The sequence below is a fragment of the Lepisma saccharinum genome, chromosome 11, assembly GCF_977018435.1.
Source record: "Lepisma saccharinum chromosome 11, izLepSacc3.1, whole genome shotgun sequence".
NCBI lineage: Eukaryota > Metazoa > Arthropoda > Insecta > Zygentoma > Lepismatidae > Lepisma > Lepisma saccharinum.
Window position 1 is genome coordinate 10,846,927 of NC_139239.1, and position 17,445 is coordinate 10,864,371.

At 37.9% G+C, this 17,445-nt stretch overlaps 1 protein-coding gene across 1 annotated transcript in view; it reads right to left on the reverse strand.

The window, feature by feature from the left end:
• The window catches only part of LOC145994622 (GON-4-like protein), a 39,905-nt gene that overhangs the window by 2,354 nt on the left and 20,106 nt on the right, over positions 1 to 17,445 (reverse strand). Inside the window, exons 10-15 of the mRNA XM_083130692.1 lie at positions 17,126 to 17,407; positions 14,886 to 15,022; positions 8,762 to 8,788; positions 8,092 to 8,256; positions 6,388 to 6,580; positions 571 to 723 (exon numbers count right to left, since the gene is read on the reverse strand). Of these exons, the coding sequence (XP_082986818.1) occupies positions 571 to 723; positions 6,388 to 6,580; positions 8,092 to 8,256; positions 8,762 to 8,788; positions 14,886 to 15,022; positions 17,126 to 17,407 (957 nt within the window). The remainder of the gene's footprint in view (positions 1 to 570; positions 724 to 6,387; positions 6,581 to 8,091; positions 8,257 to 8,761; positions 8,789 to 14,885; positions 15,023 to 17,125; positions 17,408 to 17,445) is intronic.

The window sequence follows — 17,445 nt, forward strand, 5'->3', positions numbered from 1 at the left end:
CCTCTCTTTTCCCAGGCCCCCACTTTGTATTTCATAGTTTTGTATTTTTATAACTTTCTGCTACTTTTGGCTAATTGCAATGATGAAGGTAACTGATGATTAGATTATACTGATGAAGAAACACAGAGAACAGCCATGCTGGGATTTGAACCTGAGAACTTTGGTGATGAGTTTAAAAGTTGACCACTTAACATGCTTGGCTATCAAGCCAGCCTCGGGGCCCTAACAATCAGTTAATTTATATCACTGAGAATATCAAAATAACCAGCTTTGTACTGCTTTATAGTTTACAAGCTCAAAAAGACAAGAATGATTGGCAAAATTTTCTACAGATCCCCACCAAATTTTTAAGTAATTCAGGTACTCTTACAGATTCCCATCGATACAAATGACTCTTTTTTTCCTTCTTCTTCTTCAGATGCTGTGAAAGATCAAACCACTAGAAAATTATTGGTAAATAAAATCTAACTGATACTTTCCAATACATCGTGATCAGTATTTGCTCAACCCTATTTAAGTGATACATGTGCTTGCAACATGCGATATATTACATAGGAAGTACTTTGGTACCTGTGGGGTATCCAATTCAGTAGTGGACTTGGATTCAATGTGTTCCCTCCATATTTGTGGAAGAAGATCCTTGGCCTGTTGGCAAGGTGGCTTCGGATTGCATTCAATCATGTAATGAGTTGTTGGAGGAGCTGTTCCATTAACAAGGTAGTACTGGAAAGCAAAGAAAATTAACATCATTTACATCAATTATTTTGAATGTACAGTATTGTAGTGTCACCCTTTGCTCACTAAAATAATGCTAAGTTAATACATCTACATCCAGACTGGTATTGTTAATTCTTATATCAATGAATGAATGTATGTATGAATTACAATTTTTGGGTGTGTCGGCACTTTAGGCCATTTTGCACCTTTGAATGTATATGGGGAAATATTCCCTTACCTAAAATTCTTAAATACTATGGAAAAACTAGTACTCACTTTATCCGCGAAACTGTTTTTTCTTCTTTGTTCTATTAATTTCAGTGGCCACTGCCACCATCTTTGTTGGAACTCGCTGTACTGTTGCTTGGCGTGCATCTTTTGTTTGTAGTTCTCCGGCTCCCGCTAGGTAGACTGTTGTTAACTGTACGTCTGCTGCTATTTCCCGGTGTTGACTGTTGTAGTAGGGGCTCGTGCGGGAAGTGCATTATGGCATGTGTTTCCTTGATTTTGGTGTCTACGAGTGTATGGGCAGTGTAGTGTGTTTGACCTGTTTTTTATAAAATTCAAAAGGTACAGGTCAAACACACTGCCCACACACTCGTAGACACCAAAATGAAGGAAACTCATGCCATAATGCACTTCCCGCACGAGCTGAACATCGATAGCGGACAGGCACACCACACCTGGATTCCCCTACTACAACACCTAGAAGCGGCCGGAGAACTACAAACAAAACATGCACGCCAAGCAACAGTACAGCGATTTCCAACAAGGATGGTGGCAGTGGCCACTGAAATTAATAGAACAAAGAAGAAAAAACAGTTTCGCGGATAAAGTGAGTACTATTCTGTTTCCAAGTTTAAAACGAAGTGGGTGTGGCCAATAAGTTACCGAAATTTGTATTAATGCGCGCAGGTCCCACTTTCTATTCGCCAGCACTTGTCCCTCCCTCCCAGCGCACGTGTTAGCTTCAGTGTCAGTATTTTCCACAACGTTTCGAGACTAAATTTAAAAATGTGCAAATATTAGTTTTTAAAATGAACACTGTTGTAAATACGAGAGATGAAGAAAATATAATAAAATAGACGTAAACACTTACCAACGATGTCAGTTCTCGTCAGTGGTAATATACCATGTAAGAATAATTTACACAGCTGTCCGTTGTAGCGGAGTGGGTATCACTGTGCGCTACGACGCCAGGAGTCCCGAGTTTGAATCTTGGCCTGGGCATGGATGTTCTTTGTGACTTATTTCATCAATTTCACCATATCATCACTCATCCTCGCGATTAACCAAATGTAGCAGAAATGCGAAGTAAAATAAACCAAATGAATCATGCAATAATATAACCAGCGTAGACAAACTCATATCCATGAGAAAAAAAAAAACATCCACTTTCCTGCTAAGGGCAGCAAGTCCAAAATCGGCTAAAATGTGCCATCCGCTTTTTTGTTCGGCTGAATTTCCTTGCGGACCGCATAAATGCTTGTTTTTAAGACACTTGTTCAGAAGTTAACGATTCAACACAATACTCTGGATCCACCGCAATTTTGGTATCTTGACTTGTTCAAAGTTTCAAATATAGATATTTTGTAACACTTGCTGTTGAAGCTACATCAACATTCAATGATATTTACAACCTATAAAAACTACGCAAAATCTCGAGAACCACCACACGGCAAGGAAGAGGAGGGCAGGTTTTGCAGGGTCGAGGGGAGGAAAGCTATAAATAGCCGTGCACTTGAGGGTAACAGTGTTTCGGAAGATTCTTGACCACGAGAAGTAGTGTCTCCAACTATGTTATTTTTTCCCTTACGAATTAGATACAAGAAATGTAAAGGTCTTATTACGTACACCCGTGTTGGAAGAGTAATAAAACTTTGTAGTTGCGAAATTGGCTATATAGCAATTAGATACGATAACATCTTTGGAATATTACCGAATTGTAACGATGTTTCTATAAAGGTCGGATAGCAACACTGAATGGCACAGTTTGCCCATCTGTAACGCCAAAAGCTTGTGTCCCCGCCCTCTACAAATTCCTTCTTGGAAGCAGTTGCCAGTGTATGCATCTTGCATTTTTCTTTGACAAGCTGGGAGAAATCAGGTTCCTGAAATCTGAGCATGTTTTATGTGGGAAGTAAAGGAAAGGAAGCGTAGGTGGATCATTTAATAAATGCTAAAGTAACATTCCGTACGATTTTAAGCATCACTGCTTGTATTTGCATCAAGCACTTTGGCTTTTCTCAAAGGTTTCCCTACAATCTTTTGCAGTGTGTTGATTTTACCATTCTAGATAAAATGCATGAAGTTGAAAGTAGTGTGTGCGTGTTTGTGGTATATACACCAACACGTGTGTAATCTAGAGATTCCCATGTCGGTCACTGTCAGTCTAAATCATGTTTTCTGATTCTGTCTAGTCCGGTGTTTCAAGATTATAGACTTTACTTAATATTGTGAATTTGCAACACTGCACAACACAGAGTGACGGACAAGTAGCGGGAATTTCGTTAATTTGAATGAGTGAATGTCACCGTAGGTGCTTTACTAAAGGATGATTATGAATTCATAAGCAAGGATAAGGCTAGTTAATGCTTTGAACGGCATATAATGCTGTATTACTCTAGTTTCAAGACTGCATTGAATGGACTATCTATCAGGGTGCAAAAGGTCTGCGGAGGGACTACTGCCAGAATCCACCAATAGGGCTCCATTGGCTTTCTCTAGAACACGTGCTTTTGTTTACATCCACTTCGTAGTAGAAAAAAATGGACTTTAGTTTCACCATATTTATATACTATCGAGTCTCTTTTCCCAATTATGAATAAAATCCTTACTTAAAAAAGTTAAAACAAGAGGTCTGCACAAGACGAACACAACTTATTGAAAAGCAAGAATACACTAAAAGCTTCCGCACAGACAGTGGCCGCGGTGGCTCAGTCGGTAACGTGTCTGACTACCATGCTCAAGGTCCCGGGTTCGATCCCCAGCCAGTTCAAATCCGGGAACTTTTCTAACGATGGAAGCGGCCCCGGCGCCGACCCAGCGTTGAATAACATGGGTACCTGGGGGAAACCCTGGGGGGTAAAGGTGGTCAGGGGCGTAATGCTGATCACATCACCCTCACTCATGACCGGATCAAGAAAGTGTGGGGTGTTACCCCACACCCCCTATACACCTTCATGGCGTGGTTGCTAAGCACAGGGGAACACTTTACCTTTACAGACAGTGGAAGAGACCAGCTCTTCTCAAAAAACTAAAACCATTTGATAAAAGCAAATGCAGCTGGGAAGATTAAAAGTCTGTTCGAGGAAAGCAAAATCTTACATCAACAATTTACCATTTCAAAATAATGTAAAGTACGATCAGTCCATTATGCAACAGCAGCACCATCCTGTACAGTACTTTATAGTACAATTTATTTAAATTTATGCTTAATGTTGATCATGCACTCTTTTTTCACGACTGGGTTGAATGGTAGGGTACAAACGGAAAATCAGACATGCATACATTTTATGTAAGAGCTGGCATATACAACCTTAGAAATGTTCCTTGGCTGTTACACTCAAGTTCTTGCATTCCCTTTTATTCAAAGATGGGACATGCAGTCTACATTCATGCATCTTTGAAAGTTAGTTCAGTTCCATTGTGCCATGTGACGGAAGGATGCCTTGAAGCATGTATCTGAATGGCAGATTATTTTTTTTTTGGTTAACAATCGACAGAATGGGAATAAAGAATGAATATCAGTTATTGTGTAAACTGGGAAAAGACTTGAAGCTTTTACAACAGGCCTTGTGTTTGAATAGCAGGGATAGGCTGCAAGAAGAGCATCACATCACCATACGCGTGTTGTTTGATGAACTCAATACTTTTACTGTGCACCAATTATATAGAGCATTCGTTCATCAGTTCGTGTTGCATGATAATGCCAGACCACGCACTGCTCCTGCAGCACAAGAATTACTTGGTAAGCACCAAAAAATTTAATAAATAAAAGCACTCACATCCTCCTTACTTACCCAGTCCCTCAGCTTGTGATTTCTTTTACTTTCACCGACTGAAGAAAACATTGTTAAGGAAGCATTTCAACAATTCAAACAGCAGCTACAAACTAAGTGATGAGCATACAGAAAACGAACTTTCTCCAGATGTGACTACTTTAAAGAACCTTCCCAGAGGGCACCTGAAAGTCAACCTCGCTTCCACATAGTACATCCAGTAACTACGTACAATGCTGCAGGCCAACGAACCTCTGTAGGGCTGTGTGTCAGCCTTTTGTTCTTTGTGCTGAGTGACCCTTTACAGCCTCAGCTTTTAACCTAAGTAAGGAGATTTTAGTCCTCAGATACTTGTGCTGATTTTAGTTATGGTAAGGGGCTGGACCCCATATAATGTGATGGGTGCAAATAGCTTAAGCGTGAGCAAAATTTTTATTTCAATTAATCAATAAATCAAGTTCTTGTTAAGTAACACATTGAATGAATTAGAAAGTTTTCAACAGACATATTTTATTTCTTGTTAGGGGCATGTACTCAATTTTGTTCTACTTAAGGAGCACATGCCCATATTGTGTGATGGGCGAAAATAGCCTGTGCTCATATGCCCATAATATAAAAAATTATCAATCAATTAACTTTAAAGGAGACAGAGATCCTAAGTCGATAAGTTAAATATTTTATTTTTAATGCCCTGAAACTTTTTAACAAGGGTTGTATGAGGGTCATTAAAAAAATAACAAGACTGCTCCTAAAGAAAGAATGCAAATAGAGAATGCCCAATGTGTGTTTGTAGAGCAACATGTCTGTAATTGTTTTTAGACATGTTTCTCCAGTAATCCAATAATTCAGTATTCCATTAGAGGTCGTCAGCTGAATACACATAGGTAGTACCCAAGATTGATTCGAAAAGAAAAACACAATCAGCCATTAAGTTGTGTGTCAGATTCAACACCACCGCAGAAAACACTTAATCAAGAAGTCCAGGGTTTGATTCGGTTCCACTTTAAACTGTAGGTCCAGTCCCAATTAGCCTATTTGTGCATAAAGTGGACTTCAAAGAAGAATTTTAACAAATTAAATTCAAACCACGGAAACATCCAAATTGATATAAGGTGGGGACAAATTGCATGCACTGGTTTTTGCTTGTCACAATACATTTTGTGAGGAACAGGACAGTGGGTGGAAGACATGCCTCAGGAGAGGTAAACATCAACGCCATCGAGGCCATGCTGAGAGAGGACCAACAAATAACCACACACAAATTGTGAATGCAGTGACGTGTTCCGAGGGTCTGGTGGATGACATTGTCAGAAACTGGTTGTGGTGCAGGAAAGTTGCAGAAAAGTGGATACCTTGTGTGCTCAGTGATGACAAGACCAGTTACACCATGACGTGTCATCTGTGGAAAGACCACATGTAATACGAGCCAGGTTTCCTAGCTACACTTTCCTCTGCCACTTTTACCATTTCCCCGAGGTAAAAAAGTAGCTTAGTGGATACATATTTACTTCCAATGATGGACTGAAGAATGCCCTGAGGGATATTCTAAAAAATTGCCCCCAAAAGGAGTTCAAAGCAGTATTTCAAAGTAGACACAAGAGCATTCACATGCAAGAGGATACTCAGTGTTATTAACACTTATCCATGACAAGCATTCATACACACATACCTTGATTGGATTAGGTTCAACCTCCCTCTGTTTCATGCTCCGAATATGCCATAGAATGTGATTCATTGTCTTGCAGGGCATCATTAATGACTGTATCAGGGCCACCGCTCTTAGGATAGGTGTCCTTCCACTTTGTAACTCTTGACTGTCCTTCACAAGTGGCATAAACTGTTCCAGTCCCATAGCTATTAACCTAAATTATAAAGTGGTTGAAAGAAAATAATTTTGTTTCTCACACCAAATTTAGTATCTATATTACCACACTGTAGAACAGTATTATTAATAATAATAATAATTACTTAACACTCCCAATTAAAAGGGAATGTGCCTTTCAATAACCTTATTTCACATTTTTCAGAGCACCAAGGTGTAATAAACTTGTAAGGTGAGATAATGTAAAATATGGATAAATATTACAACATATTGCTCTATTGGACCATGGATACTGAACGTATAATGCCGGAAAATATAAAATCGAGGAACATCCAATCAGATTTGATTAATTGGACAAAAGTTGTAGTTCCATTACAATGCACAATTTATCTTAAATATTTTTATTTTCTGTTGTATAAATCTAGCTAGAGTGGGACAGATCTTACCTATAATTTTTCTCCAAATATTTTTAACACATGAAAACATTAAAATACTTCACAAGGTACTGTCAAAACTATTCTCTTCTGAGATTACTGAGTATACAGGATTAGGAAGGACAAATACCTGTTCATTATGTAGCAATGGTAATTCTGGCAGTATGAACAAAACACTAGTGTGCTCCCAACACAGGTACTAGATATTTATTATTTATTGGTTCTTACATAGCTCTCAAATTGTTTGTCTTTTGCTAGGGCAAATTGATACTGACGCTTATGTATTAATTTTAGCCAATAACTGAAAAATTTCTTGAATACTCTGAATTTTACATATATTACCAATGGTATTGGTATCTGAAAGTATTACTTCAAATTTAACCACCAATACCAGCCAATGTTTTTCTAAACCAAAGGAGCCCATAGGGTCTGAAAAATGGTGTGCAACACTTTTGCAGAGTCCAATTTTGCTAATTAAAGCATAATTTTGATGAATTTTGCACTAATATTGTGTAATTTACTCTAAAAAGTTAGTTTCATTTTTCGGCACAGTTTTTGTTTAAGATCAATTTCACCACCTGTCTGGTGTCTTCGACAGGCGTCACGAACAAAAACTGCACGTAACCGCCAAACAGATATCTTTAGATCAAGTGCCAATATTGTGTTGTAAAAGTGAATCATATTTAATGAGATAATATTCTAATTATTTCTTGTGTAATAATTTGACCATTTTAAAGCAAAACTGGTGGAATGATGTGAAGTAATTGAAATGGAATAATTTATACAGTGAAACCTCGATTTCACATTTTTCAGGAACCAAAGTGGAAGAAAAACCTGAAAATATGTGAAAATGTAAAATCTGGGAAATTTTTTTAAAGAATTTTGCTCCATTGAACCATGAGCGTATGCATAGTGCACGAAAATGTAAAATCTGGGTTTCACTGTATATACTACGCGTATATTCTGAACAACTGTTGTTACAATGTTCAATAGTGGTATTTATGTAAACTGTTAAGAGCATCAGCATCAGTTGAAAGTGGTTGGCTCAGCCGTATACTTTACCTTATAAGAAAGTGGGAGTAAAAACTACATGAAAATTAATGAATTTTGTACTTACTGATCTTCTGGTGGGAAAAAATATAGTCGTTTAAGTCCATCAGTTCGAAATGGATTATGGGGTAATAAAACTGGATATATGAAAACTTCACTGTTGCTAATAATATCTAACAACTCTTGAGGAAATTTTTTAACATACTTTGTTCTCTTTTCCTTCTGCAACTTCCTAGTAAAAAAAAGAAAAAGTTACTCTTATTTATGCTACAATTTTACACACATATATTTTATTATAATTCTCTGAATGTTAGTGACAATGGTTCTTTATTATCATTTAATGTTAATTGGACATTGTCCACTGTCAAAAGAAATGGTTCACCTGAAGACAAGAGAAGAGGTGTTCTCTCAAAATATAGTGTTAGAATAAGTTGCATAGGTAATTAATATTGTATGCTAATTAGTCAAAAGCAAATAAAAATATTCATCTAACAAATTTAACATTCATATCGATATTGTTATATTCTATATAAGATCCTGAACAAAAAAAAAAAAAAAAAAAAAAGAAAACAGTGCAATAGGAAAAAAATGTACACTCTAAAATTTGTAAGTACTCTAAAACTTCTATAAATTTTTTGACCTGGAAATAAAATACCCTTACAGTTATGTGAGAAAAAACATGTAAATTCTGAAAAACTGTCTCCTATACTTAAAGAGAAAACAAAAGCATTACTCACCCTTTCACTGACTCCTCCAACATGAACCTGGAATAAAGACACAGGTTTTTAGAGTTTTCATCTATGAGGAAACATCTAATACAAAGAACTACTTTGGATATCATGCTGAAGCAAAAAAAGAACTCCAATTTCCAACATACACACAATGTGTAATGTTTGTAATGAGAAATATAATTCCATCCATCACCCAGGTACTACAGTATAATTGACTGATTGAGTTGGTGTTTTAAGTCCACTTTATGCACAGTAAGGCTAAACGGGGATGGACCTACAGCTTAAAGTGGGATCCGAACTACTATGTGCCTCCACCAGGTATCGAACCCGGGACCCCTTGATTACAAGGCAATGACGTACTGCAGTATGAAGTGGTACTTGTATCTTGGGGAGGGGGTGTGCAGGGCTATTGTAAATGATCTTCCTGATTTCAAAGTTTAATAACTCACGTTCATTTATTCACAGTGACATGCAACTTATGTTACATGAAAGAAAAACTCAAAAAGTTTTAGTGTCTGGCAAAGCTGATGTTTGGTTACACATTCCGCCGCTAGGGCAACAGTAAATCAAGATGGCTGGAAATGAAGACAGGAGAGCATTTTGTGTCATGGAATTTCATGTACAACAGTCAGTTATTTGTGTCCAGCAAAGTTTTAGGACGAAGTTCAGGTTAGATCCACCAAGCGGGCACTCAATTCGGAAGTGGTACAGACAATTTAAAGAAAGTGGGTGTATTTGCAAGAGAAAATCAACAGGCCGACCAGGAGTTAGTGATGAAACAGTTGAGCGTGTGCGTGCGACTTTCATCAGAAGCCCCAAAAAATCAACGGTTCATACAAGCAGAGAATTGAACTTGAAGCAGACAAGTGTGAAAGATTCTGCGAAAACGTTTGAAATTTCAACCTTACCGATTGAAATTGTTGCAGGCAGTTACACCTACAGACAAGGATAAGAGACTTGAGTTCTGCGTTGCTATGCAAAACCTTATGGAAAGAGATGGTTTCATTGAGTCGGGTGTCTTCAGTGATTACCTTCCACCTTTCGGGGAAAGTAAACAAATAAAATGTGAGGATCTGGTCTTTTGAAAATCCCCATGTTTACGAAGAATACGCCCGTGATTCCCACAAGGTGAACGTGTTTTGTGTGGTTACCTGTAACAAGATGTATGGCCTATGTTCTTCGAGGAGGACACTGTAAACGAACTTTCTTACCTTCACATGTTGCAGACATGGCTTTTTCTGCAGCTGGACGAGGACATGGAAAATTTTATTTTCCAGCAGGACGCGGCACCCCCACATTGGCACCGGGATGTCAGGAGGGAACTCAACAGAAGGTTACGAAATCAATTAATAGGTCGAGCTAGTCGTGAGAATCAGGTTCTGCTTCCTTAACCCCCCATTCGCCAGATATAACCCCGTGCGACTTTTTTTTTTGTGGGGTTATGTTAAAAACCAAGTGTATGAGCCATGCCTACCTAACAACTTACCTAACTTTGAATACGCATCCATTGACTCTGAGATGTTGGGAAGAGTGTGGCAAGAATTTGACTATCGGATTGATGTGTGCCGAATTACAAAAGATGCTCAATATGAGTATCTTTGACGTGGAACATAACACGTATGTATGTAAAAAAAACTTCTTGAGTTTTTCTTTAATTTAACAAAAGTTGCAAGTCAATGTGAATAAATAAACATGAGTTATTAAACTTTGAAATCGGGAAGATCATTTACAATAGCCCTGTATTTTGTTGCTTATGTAATCAGACAGCCTTGGGGTGAGGGGTCAGTAAAACTATTAAGAAAATTTGCAATGTACAACTGATTTTGTTCATGAAGCGTATCATAATTATTCACAGGTGTCATCATCACAGCTCAAATTTCATTACTGGTGTATTAGTTATCAGTTTATATTTAATTACTGATATCAACCTGCGGCGGCTCAAAGGCCAGAGCAGCTGTGCCATGGCACTACCCTCAGAAGAAACGCATACCTCGCCAAGTTATTGTTAAATTAATACATTTATAATTTACAGACAAGGAGATTCGAATCTCGCAATCGGTGAAGCCCATGGTGGAAAGACTTGAAGCTCATGACCGCCCCAACCCCCTTGCGGCAAGGCCAGCTGTTTCGTACCTATGGAAAGGAAAACAATCTCTCGCTTATTGCAAGCGAAACTCGAAGAATCTTGACACCAGTCAGACTGGCGTCAACAAAAGTTAACTGGCAGAATGAAGGTTGGAATTTATACGGGTCTACTGGAGCATTATCTGTTACAAGATTAACTGGTAAGATTAGATCTCTCTGGAGAAACAACACAACCTTTCTAGGGGGAAAAAAAGGGCGGGGCTGTAAATTTTGTTCTGGTTCGGCAGTGTAAAATACATCGTAAAAAGGTCACAATTTCTTTGCTTCAACCAACTTCATTCACCCACCCTCCCTCATTCAAGGGAGCAGTCCAAACTCCTTCCTTGACTTGCAGTGTAATCCAGCATGAAAAAGGAAACGCGCAACTTGCAATTTGTTTTCACCCAATGCATATTCTAGGACACGTCATTAAACAGCGTCGCAGTCGATAATCATTCGGGTTCGGAATTGAATTTCACTTTAAACTGTATATTTAGTCCCGATTAGCCCATCAGCATAAAATGAACTGAAAACAAGCTTTATGAAACAGCGCATTTTCACATATCAAAATGGTAGATCGTTATTTACTCTCACGTTAATAGACGATTTAATGTTCGATTTAGGAGTATTCTCGATGACAAACACCCACTCCTTCAAAAGTTTTCCCCTTGAATAATGTCTTTTTAATCGGTCTCAGCGAACATTCCTACATTGAACACTTTTTTTTTTTCACATGAATGGTTCTGAAGAAAAGGCTGATGCGAATTAAATTTACAGTTTTGCTTATCAGAACAGAAGGCGCAGAACATGAAGTTGTTTTAACTCTTGTTTTCCTTTCTGGAGATCGAATTTGGTTATCGTCAAATCAAAACAGCTTTGAGAGATTCAAAACAATAACTTTTTCCTTCGCACTGGATGAGTCATTGCTGTTATCAGCAAGCACGAGCCTTGCAGACGCTAGACAAAACACTGGTGCCAGGTGCAGCGTAAAAACAAGGAGACTGGCTGGAAGTTTGAGCAACAGGTGGCGGAAGAGAAAAATCCCAGCATTTTAAAGATAACGCAACTGTCGAAGACGGAACTTTTAACAGCAGTGTAAAGAAGAAAGAAATGACCCTTGCTTTACGTTTTACCATGCAACAGACAATAATACGGGCAACATTCCTAGGCAGACAACAGCATAATAAAAATAGGACCTGAATTCTGCAATTATCAACATTGCCGTGCACACCAGTGGCGGAGAATGATCTGGGGAAAGGGGGTGGGGGACTTTTCTTTTTTTACTTGTTTTATGGTTTTTATTAGTTTTCAAGAATATATCCAGAACTGGTTGCCCCGTTTCAGACGTCAAAGTAAAGGAATAGGGGTGGGTCCACTTCCACCCTCGCCTGTAATCAGCCCGTGTGCACACACAAGCAAGAAAATCATGGCTGAAACAATCGGCATCGCCCCTCCCCCCACGTTTGCTGACAGGAAAAGAGGGAGAAGTCAGTCAGCTAACAGAACATTTTTTTGGCAGATATATTACATCGACAGAGTTAGGAAAACGTATGAAATGGGATTATGATGGACGTAAGATCGAAGTAAACTTTTATGGAAACCTGGATGACAACGCATTAAGAGGGTTGACGATCTTTAGTTGGCTTATGTGGTTTTGATTATCTCTAACAGTTTCGCTTTTTTATGAAGTGTTACAGGGAACAAAGACCACGTTTTGAATGAAAGTGGTTACCGGAAGTTGTCTGCTACAAGGCCAAGAGTTGCTCACTCACGGGAACCTTCTGAACTCTAGGTCAGAGCTGGACAGATGGGCCAGACTTCCAGGTGCCACGCGCCTGTATTTTGGAACCTTCCTGCGATCTTATCTATCAAGCTGGTGTATTTATCGATAAAATGTGCCATACACATTGGCAAAGACTACAAGTCCAGCGGTCATTTCGGTCTGCTCCCCCCCCCCCCCCCCACGAGTTTTCAGCAGCTCTTAGGACAAGGAAACAAGTCAAGGTTGATTTAAAATAACATCGAAGCACATTCGATCTTCTCTTCTCGCGTATCCAAGAGCAAGAGTGGCAAAACAAGCCTGGCACGTTGGGTAGTGGCCATCGGGGTAACATTGGTGCACTTGAGGGAGGGGAGGGCAGAGGTCAAGTGCTATTGGATATCACTCAAGCATGTGTAGTGGTGTCTATTTCTAGTTCAGACCCAATTGTGAGCGGTAGAGTGCTCATGAAGGAAATGAGTGAAAGAAAAAACAATGCATTTTTCGGCCCATTTCCTTCAATTTTTAAACTTTTTTCTAAATTTTTCACGGTTCCCAGGAAAAGGGTCATTACTTCGAGAGGGTCGTTATACCCGGGGTCATAGAATCGAGAGTTGACTGTATATCAAAATTCAAATACTATGCAAATTATTAAAAATTGATAATTTTAATTAATTTTATGCTACAATTGTGTAGCCAGTGATTTATTCACATACACACACATCCTGTCCACAATAACAGGACCAATAGATAGTCATTTTTGCTCTAAATTTGCCTTTACACCCACTCTCTAGATGGAAAATTCTGGATAAAGCCATGTTTGGAAATGTTGAATACAAGAAGACAAAAAATTGAACTCATAAGATGTAGTTTGACTTTACTGATTAATTCTTAAAAACTTTATCATGTCGGAAGATATAAAATACAGAAGTTTGTAAACTGTCACCTTTATGTTGTAAAATTTGCTGTTTAGGGTTATAAATAATAAACAGAATGTATTTTAATATCTTATGAATTTTAGGAATGGGACAGATTAAATGGTTCACTATTGATATCGACTGGCACAGTGGATCAGTTATCATTAAAACCACTGATAAATTTACCAACCTAATATAGACTGGCAGTTGGGAGATAGGCCAAGGCCCTTACGAGCTGTAGAGCCATGGGTTATTATTAATTTAGTGAAAAATTATGCCATTTTGTTTGAATATAATTCATATATTTGGTTTTGCAAAGTAAATGTCTTAATATGCAGCTCCTTTTCCCAAGTAAAACCTGCTGCATTCATCTGGTTAAATTAATTAATTAACCCTAGCAGGACCAAGGTCTGACCTGTTACATGCTGGACTAAGGGTGGCATTTTGTGCCACTTTACTATTCCGCTACATTTGTTAGTTATTTTGCAATACTAGTATGTTTTGTTTAATATAAGTCATAGTTTGAATATTTTTAATGTTTGTTAAGTATTTTTTTTTTTTTTGCAAGATAAGTAAGTCATATTTTGTATATTTTTAATGTATGTTAAGTATTTTTTATTTGGAAATGTACATCTGCATATTTATTATTAACAATAATAGAATAAAACATTTTAACATTATAACAAATTTCAGTTCTACATTGTCAGTAAATTACAGTTCCTCAGCATTACTCACTATTATTAGAAATTACACAGTTGTCACAGATCTGAACTTTCATGCAGTGTCTTCCACAGACACATTTACCACAGTCATTGCATGAAATTGTAGTTCGTGAGAGTTTGTTTCTTCTTTCTCCATTGGAAATGCAAATGTAACACCTATTTCCTTTCCTCGAAGCAGTTGCATAAGTAGATATATCTATGGGATTGTAAACCGTTGACCTAATTTTCCTTTGAAGAACGTTTTCCATTGCCGTACCTGTATTTGCATTCAATCCCTCAATGTTCTTTGCTCTATCTGCTACATGTGGCTCAATCAACTTCAGTTTAAAAATTAAAATGGATAAAATTTTATCTTGAATTTTAGCAAATATGAAAATACACATCTGAATTGACAATAAACAGGATTTTTAATTCAATTGCTCAAGGCAGTTTCGATTACCAACACAAAAACTTCAAAAGTGGTACTTTATGCCACACCTTGGTCCTGCTAGGAGGTGAATGAACCATTTAGGCCTTGCTTGCAACATTTGCAATTTTATCAATACTTTACTGGGATCAGTTACTCAAATATGAAAAGAGAAATCTTCCAGTTGCTATTAACACCATACCTTTTAATATCTTTGGATTTTGGGTTGCTATCACTCATTTGTTTCTCCCAGTCTTGCACCACCTTGATTGCAGCTTCCAAATTGTATGGTCGAAAAGCAGATGCACAATTATCTTTGCTTAAAAACTTCAAGCTCATCTGTAAAAATATAATTTATAATTTAAGAGTAATTTTATTAAGTTCTTTTTCTCCACTAATTCTGACATTTAACTAGGAAAATACAAAAGAAACCTCATAAGCAATATCCTCAAGGCACAATTCAGGACATTAGTTTATACTCTTTCTTTACATTTAAGCTATTAAACATTCAATAACCTGAGAAATAGATATTAAATATTGAACTTCCGGTGTGTCTAGTGAAGTCTTTAAATTCCATTTATTGGATTGTACTTTTCTAGTCTCCCCTTTTAAATTAATCTACCTTCATATCAAGCAAATTGTAGTGCATTCATTGCAAAAATAACTTGTTCATATACTCAAGTAATGGTTACAATAACAACAGTGTTACAATTTTCAATTCATGGTAAGATCATGACAAGCAAAAAAATCATGCAAGCTGAGATTGCAACTTGATACCTTCCACTTTCTAGACAAGTGTGTTATTCTAACAAGGGAAGAAATCTGCTAAATAGGGTGCACCAGAAATATGCAACGGAAATTGATTTTTCACAGAAATGAAATGAACAAACATTAAATTCAGCATATATATTTTTATTTAATGTACGAGGAGTGTTCAAGTCAACCCGGGACTTTTTTCTTTTTACAGGTTTAAAAACAAACCCCAAGGTGGAGGTAGTGCATGCAGTAGGAACTGGCAACTGTGTCCTGTTACTGGTAGGCGGTGCTCATTGTACCAGAGAACAGTATTCAAGATGGCGGACAACAGTGTGAACGTTTACATGGAACAGCATGTGGTGATGAAGTTTATAAAACCAGCTGAAATTTACAGACTGCAAGCACAGTACAGTGATGAAACACTCAGCGTCAGTAAGACATCAGAATGGTGCAAGCGCTTAAAAGACAGCCATAAGTCTGTCACCGACAATCCCGGTCATGGTGGTTCCCAGCCCACAGCAGTCATTCCTGGAAACATTCAGCATGTGGAACAGGTTATCATGGACAATCGTCGCATAACCTGTTGTGAAATTGCTAAGGTGTGTAATCTTTCGGTAGGAACAGTAAACACAATAATTTATGACATTTTGCTATTACGAAAAGTCAGTGCACACTGCGTACCAAAAGAGCTTTCCGCTTTTGACCAGCACAAAAGAGTTGAAGTCTGTACTGAACTGAAGGACTCCTAGGTCAGGGAAGGCCAGCATTTCCTGGATCGCATCATCACATGTGATTAAACATGGGTTCACCATTTCACTCTGGATTCGAAAAGAGCATTGAAGCAGTGGAAGCACATGGACTCACCACCACCAAAGAAATTTTGAACAACTGCAGGTAAAGTGATGGCATGGCAAGTGTTTTCTGGAACAAACATGGGATTATTCACGTGGAGGATTTTTTACCCTGTGGTGTCCCTATCAACAGTGAATATTACTGTCGTGTTCTGCATGTTGTGCATAAGAATCTGAGGAATAAACGGCCTGGTTTGATCACAACCCTGTCCTGTTTTTGCAGGACAATACAAGACCTCATACTGCTTAACACACAATGCAAACATTCCACGAAATCGGCTGGGAATTATTGCCACATCCACCTTACAGTCCAGACTTAGCACCACGTGAATCCACCTTTTGGATCCCTAAAAGAATGCCTCGGAGGTTAACATTTCAGCAGTGATAACCAAGTAAAGCAGGCTGTCCTAGAATGGTTCAAACATACTGATAAATCTTTCTATGCTAAAGCTTTCCAGGCATTAGTTAAATGATGGAATAAGTGTATAAATGTAGCAGGGGAGTACATCGAAAAATAAAAGCAGTTTCCACCCCTTGAAATTTGTTCCTTTATTTTATAAACTCAAATGTTCCAGATTGACTTGAACACCCTTTGTATCTGTACAGACACTGCTCTCTTTCCAACAAATGCTCTCTCCAACTATTTTTTTCTAATCTCCTGTGGACAATGATCATTACCATCTTTTCATCCTAAATTTAGTTACATCCATAATTTTCCTTTAGCACATTTTCCCCCTCCAAGGTTTAAAATGTTCCTGGAATTGCAGTACACATTTTAGGAACATTCTGTACACAATTAATTTTATCCAAAGGATTACATTATATTATAACATACCAAATGTGATTTGAATTCCTTAGCCCTTGAGTTCAAATCTGGATGACCATATGTTTGAAGGAAATTCTGAGTAAGTAATTGGACATGCTGCATCATTTGCTTCTCAAAAATTGATTTTTGTTCTTGTGCTAACTGCAAACCATCAGTCGTCTGTCGCTGGGTCTCCATCAAGTTTATTGCCCTTTCAATGTCTGCATTTGCTCTTTCCTTCTCATTTGGAGAAAATATGAGATCACCATGGACATCACACAGGGCCAACTTTGCAGCCTGATCGACTTCATCCTGGCAACAGATTACAAAATAAATTACGTCAGTCTAAT